A 5,752-nucleotide genomic window follows, 5' to 3' on the forward strand; every position below is an offset into this window, starting at 1 on the left:
ATTTACAAAACATATTCGTAAATTTACGAGAATATTTCTGCAGTGCTCTCTGTGGTTAAACTTCACAACTGTTGCGTTACGCACAAATACGTCGACTAGATGCATGTGGTCACACTGCGGTCGCTGTATTTTTGTCCCTCCGTTCTTTTCCCCGTGTACCTCTTTCCATCCTCGGCCTCCTCGCGTCGCACTCCCCCGTCTGAAGCAGCGCGGAGCCGAGCGGGAGGCGTACTCGTTATTTACGCTGACACAATAGGGCCTGATTGCCGGTGCAGGGCTGCGCGGGCTGCGCCTGGCGAGGCTGTGCCTGGCGAGGCTGTGCCTGGGGGGCGGCGCCGGGGGCGGCGCGGGAGTGGAAGTGAGAGAGAGGCAACTTGGACGGGGGGGAAGGGTTTCTGCGCGACTCTCCATACCCCGGCAGCACTCTCCGCCATATAGCTGATAACTGCCGAGCGTTGTACGGCGATGCATGCACGCAGCTGCGGCGGTTGCACTCGCACACACTTTTTACAGCAGGGGCCACATATGCCAGCGGGGAAATAAAAAGCCGCAGTGGAAAAAGTGAGGGAGGTAAATTTTGCAGTTTAGATGTTTACGCGGAGTTGCACGAGGAGTTTTGCACGATTGCGCGAGATCTTCTTGGAAAGGGAGGAGGGGGGGGGGGGTTACATATTCCTCGCGAAGTTATGAAAGGGTTGTGTGCCCGCGCTTTCCCCTCGCTTTGTGACATCCGTTGCGAAATTTAACGACGACTTGTGTCGCATTACACCCTGTTCCGCCGGCCGTGTCCCCATGCAGCTGCATGCAGCACTCGGCCCCCTGTGCTCACTTCCGTCGTAACGCGCCGTAAGCCGTAACAGTGCCGCAATTCCACGGTAAAAAGAAAGTTCCTTGAATTTCAAGACCACGGTCTTGGATAGGCGTTCTCCACAACATCCAAGACCGGGACCGGGTCTTGAAGTTAAGGAACTTTTCTTAACCGTGTCCTCCGCCGGTCTAGCCATGTCCGCCACGGGGGTATATGCCAGCCAGCCGGCCGCACAAGGAGTCGTCGTACACAAACAGGGGAGGCCTTGCCATGCTATGATTACAGGGTTGAAGTTGATCGTCGTCGCCTCTAAAATTTTTAGTGAGAAGAGGGGAGGGCAGGTGCCGTGAAAAAATAATTATTAAAAAGGCCAACTATTGCCAACAAGGAAACGAACCCTATTTAAGAAGTGAGTCACCTAAGAAAAGTTGCATGAGGGCTGTGCAACTTTCATTTGCACCAATGCAATTTGCATCGAGACAAGAATGTTCTTACTCGTCCCCGAGCTCGTCCCTTGCTCTTGCTGCTTTGCATCTTCGGGGTTGGAAAAACCAGCAGAGCACCACAGCAGGCCACTATGTGATCACGCCCCAAGGAACGTTGTTAAATAAGAACGCCCTTTTTGGGGGTGCAGTTTGTGTGCCGCGGCGCCGCACTAGACCCTTTCCTAAGCTCGCCCGCTAACGCTGCGCGCGACCCCCTGCTGGAGATGACGTTTAGCGACGCGCGCGGGCCGGCGGCGGCGGTGGCCCGGGGGCCGCGCGCGTCGTGTGCATTTTTCATGGCGTCGTCAGTCAGTGTCGCCGTCAGGCCGCGACTGGCGCGACACCCACGTGACACGGGGGTGGTCGGGGCCATTAGAATTAGCGAGGGGTGAAGTAACCGGGGGAGCCCTTCCTCCTCCTCCTCCCCGCGATTGTCACCCTCGAGAGGCCTGCCTGCAGGCTGTCTGAGGTCACGCCGGAGGGTCTCCAGGGGGGCTTATACCCTCGCCCCCTGCTGCTCCTCTTGTCCCATCTCTCTCTCTCGCTTCTTACCCCTCGTTCCACTCCCCATCCCCCACTCCCCCCATCTCACTTTTCCTCACCACCGCCCCACCACACTCGTCTCCTTCACCCCCTTAGCGCGCCCCCATAATAATAGCTCTTGACCCAAAACCGCGCGCGGCGCATTCGCTCGGGGAGGGTGTGAGAAGTGTCAGGGCGGGGCGGGGCGGGGCGGGGCGCGGGGCGTGCCGCTGCACTGGGTGGGAGTTTTGTAACGCGCATCGCCGCGCTACTCATTCAGATCCAGACGCCAGCTGAATCCACCATCATGCCTCCGTCTCGCGCGGGGATGATGGTCTTTTGGGAGGCATTCCGGGCGGGCGAACAGACACCACCGACAGTCAGACAGACAGACCGACCGACCGACCGACCGACAGAGCGAAAGTCCGACAGCAGGCCGACGGACCGACAGACCGACCGACAGACCGACAGACCGACAGACCGACGGACCGACGGATCGACCGACCGACAGACGGACAGACCGACAGGCAGACAGGCAGACAGGCAGGCAGGCAGGCAGGCAGGCAGGCAGGCAGGCAGGCAGGCAGGCAGGCAGGCAGGACGCGAAAAGAAGAGAGCCCTTCCGATCTAGAGTCTTGGCTGCGCTGCGAGGAGATCCGGACGGGAAATCCTCGCCTGAATGGGGGAGAGATCCCTGCTGCTGCTGCTGCTGCTGCTGCCAAGGTCAGGGCGTCACCTCAATGCGCCCACTCCCCCTGTCCTTTCCCCTCCCCTGCAATGCAGTACAGCGGCAGTCGTATTGTGACTATGACAGTGGATCCCGCCCTGCCTGCCCCGCCTGCCTCGCGGATTGGAACTAGAGCTCGGGTGCGAGAGGGCCGAGCTGCTGGCTGATTGCACGTTCGGGATGCTGGCCGCGGGACTCGGGAGCCCAGCCGAGAGAGAGCCGCTCCCTGGAGCCGCTTTGGAGCCGCTTTGGAGCCACTGTGGGGGTGGAGCCGCTCCTGCGCGCAGCCGCGATACCCTGTGTTACTTCCCTCCGATTGACCTGCAGGCAGGCAGGACCCGTGCGGGTCGGGCTGCCTGCGGGGGCTGCTCGTGGCTGGCTGCGCACAGTTCAACAGCCACTTGTTGTCTGGGGGAATACGGACTGCGCGTGTTTCGCCCCGCTGGGCTGCCGTAGCCTGGAGTTGTACGTGGCGGGGCTGGGTGGGGCGGGGCGTGGCCGCTGCGAGGTCACTCGGACCAAAACCCCCACCACGCAATGACATGGAGCTGAGTGCAAGTGCACGCGCGCGTTTGAATCGCACGGATCGCGCTTCGAGAGCTCCGCGCTACTCTATTGCCGAGTCGAGTGCTTAGAGGCCACGTCGATAGAGGGGGCGAAGTGGAGGAAGCAGTAGCAGTAGCAGCAGCAGCAGCAGCAGCAGCAGCAGCAGCAGCAGCAGGGTCTCCCAGGGGGGTCACCGGTGGGAGGAGATGAAGGCGAGGGGGGCGGGTGGGGAAGAGGGAGGGGTGGCGGTCTGACAAAAAGACAGACCTCCGGGGAATACTGTCTGGTCCGTGGCGGGAAACTACGCGGTCGTGAGAGACAGACGGGCGGACAGGTGTGTGTGGTGGTTCTGACCCGCTCTCCTCCCCCTTCGCTTCGTTGCAGACCAGGACGGCGCGGAGCCGAGCGGCAACACGGTGTCCGCGTGGAACCTGCTGCGCCTGGCCGCGCTGCTGGAGCAGCCCGCGCTGCATGAGCGCGCCGAGCGCCTGCTCGCCATCTTCACCTCGAGGCTCACCAGCCTGCCGCACGCGCTCCCGGGACTCACCGCCGCCCTCATGATGCACCACGACTCGCACACGCAGGTGAGTAGTCGACCGACCAACACAACTGCAAGATGCAGCTGGAGGGCAAACATTGTACGATCCGCTTCACGTTTGACTCAAGTTCGAATCGTAGCTCTACGCATTTCTTCGGCGTGGGCTCGTCCGCCTGGATCTGCTTCAATCTATGTTTGGTTTCTGCCCCCTTGAGGCTATGCTATTGAACAATAAGAGATCTCTCGAACTAAAAACGGAGTTTCATCCCTAACTTTTCTTAAAAGCTATGGTTGCTTCTTAAAGTGAAATGCCAATTTAGGCGTCGTAGCGTTTTGTTCTCGATTCCTTGAGCCCATGGTTAACGATCGAGATTTTCTCAGTCATTATTACGTATTAATTAAACTACTGAGAAGATGACTTGCCTTCATTTTCACTTTCTTCATCTTTATGACTACAGTAGTAAGTAAAAAGTAAAAATAAATAATTTGTAAAACTTTTTCTTTTACTTCGTAAAACTAATAAAATTTTAAGAGAGCACCAATGGAATGATGGTTTGGTGGTGAATACTTGTGCAGGTGTTCGTGACGGGCAAGCTGTCGGACCCGGACACGGCGGCGCTAGTGGCCGAGGCCCGCAGGCGGCTTCTGCCCGGACGCGTCATGGCCCTCGCCGACGGCAACCGGGAGTCCATCCTGTACCGCAAGTCGGAGGTGTTCCAGCGTCTGCGGCCCCAGGGCGGGCGCGCCGCGGCCTACGTGTGTCGCCATCACGCGTGCTCGCTGCCCGTGACCAGCGCCGAGGACCTCGACAAGCTGCTGGCCCCAGGGCCCCGCTAGACACATATGACCTGTCCAATAACAAATACATGTTCGTATTTTTGTGTTTTTATATAAAGACAAACATTGTTAGTTGACGAATAGGTCGTTTTTTGTGTTTTGTTTAGTTGTTGTGCGCTTGCATTTTAACTGGTGTAAGTATCTCATTTTCTCCCCGGTGCGATTTCGATTGCTTTAGAACGCCGAGCGATGTATTTTTGTTCGTATACGATGACTGCAAGGATACTCATTATTGGATGTTTAGGAAAATGGCTGTGCTCATGTGTAACGTTTTGTCTTTGTGAAATGACTGTTGATATTTATCGTGTATCGTGTTTCATTTTTTATGCATTGCGATTAAATTGTCCATCATATTGCAGTGTGCTTGTTATTTAGTTTATATCCACTCATGCGACCAACAAAAAGCTCTCTAAATGGAATGCACAGTATGAAGAGCCTGCTGTTGTTACGATGGTTTTGTGATAGTAAGGTAGCATAATCATATTATAAACCTCTTTTGTTCATTGAAATTTACTTCATGTCATAAATGTGAGAAGCCAAATAAAGTAAAGGCCTGCCAAGTCGAAATGCCAAACAATACCTCCCGTGCATCCCGTGTCTTCCCCCAAGTTGCCCTTTCCACCAACAATTGGAAATTTTAGATTTTACCGAAGATATTTGTCATATTTTAAATGCGGCGTATCAGTCTCTAACATTTGCTCAGAAACAAATTAAGCACGAAATCCATTATTTGTTTTCCTACTGCTCCTGTTTCCCCTTCGTCGACCCCATCCTCCCCACACCCTGTTTTGACTAGGACCTCTTGCACATGTGTTAGGGGGTAGATCCCCCAGCCGCTGTCACACCCCTGTACATGTAGCAGCTAATTACAAGACGTTCCAAAGGCAGCAGCTGTTGTACGCCTGATGCGTCATGACAGTGTGCGAAAGGGCGGGGGAGGGGGTAAGCGGGTTACACGGTTTACAACTTGTGGTGATGTAGTGAGTGAACTGAACCGGAAACCTCTTGGGTTGTTTTTTCGTCGCCCCGCGGAACTCGCCAGTAGAAGAAGATAAGAAAGCTTCTTCCGCACTACAAACGCATATTACCCGCCACATCGCGCGCGGCGCTCCCCTGGACCTGGGAAACATTTGGAAGGCAAGCGGAACTGTCGGTCTATAAACTAGGGGCCCGTGCGTAGTCAATGTGCACGGGGTAGCTGAGCGAAGTGGGTTTAAGTTTGCCATTGTCTCAGTTGGTTTTTTATTTTACGTTTTTCTGATTTTTTTAAATGATCCTTTTTTGGGTGG

General features: G+C 55.7%; 1 protein-coding gene across 1 annotated transcript in view; it reads left to right on the plus strand.

The window, feature by feature from the left end:
* Nucleotides 1-5,042, plus strand: part of LOC113212981 (spermatogenesis-associated protein 20) — a 12,194-nt gene extending 7,152 nt beyond the window's left edge. The window contains exons 9-10 of the mRNA XM_026431868.2: nt 3,473-3,672; nt 4,203-5,042. Coding sequence (XP_026287653.1) covers nt 3,473-3,672; nt 4,203-4,463 — 461 coding nt within the window. The 3' untranslated portion in view covers nt 4,464-5,042. The remainder of the gene's footprint in view (nt 1-3,472; nt 3,673-4,202) is intronic.
* Nucleotides 5,043-5,752: the final 710 nt, after the last annotated feature.

This window comes from Frankliniella occidentalis, unplaced genomic scaffold, assembly GCF_000697945.3.
Source record: "Frankliniella occidentalis isolate FOCC.00 unplaced genomic scaffold, Focc_3.1 Scaffold91, whole genome shotgun sequence".
In the NCBI taxonomy this organism is placed as follows: domain Eukaryota; kingdom Metazoa; phylum Arthropoda; class Insecta; order Thysanoptera; family Thripidae; genus Frankliniella; species Frankliniella occidentalis.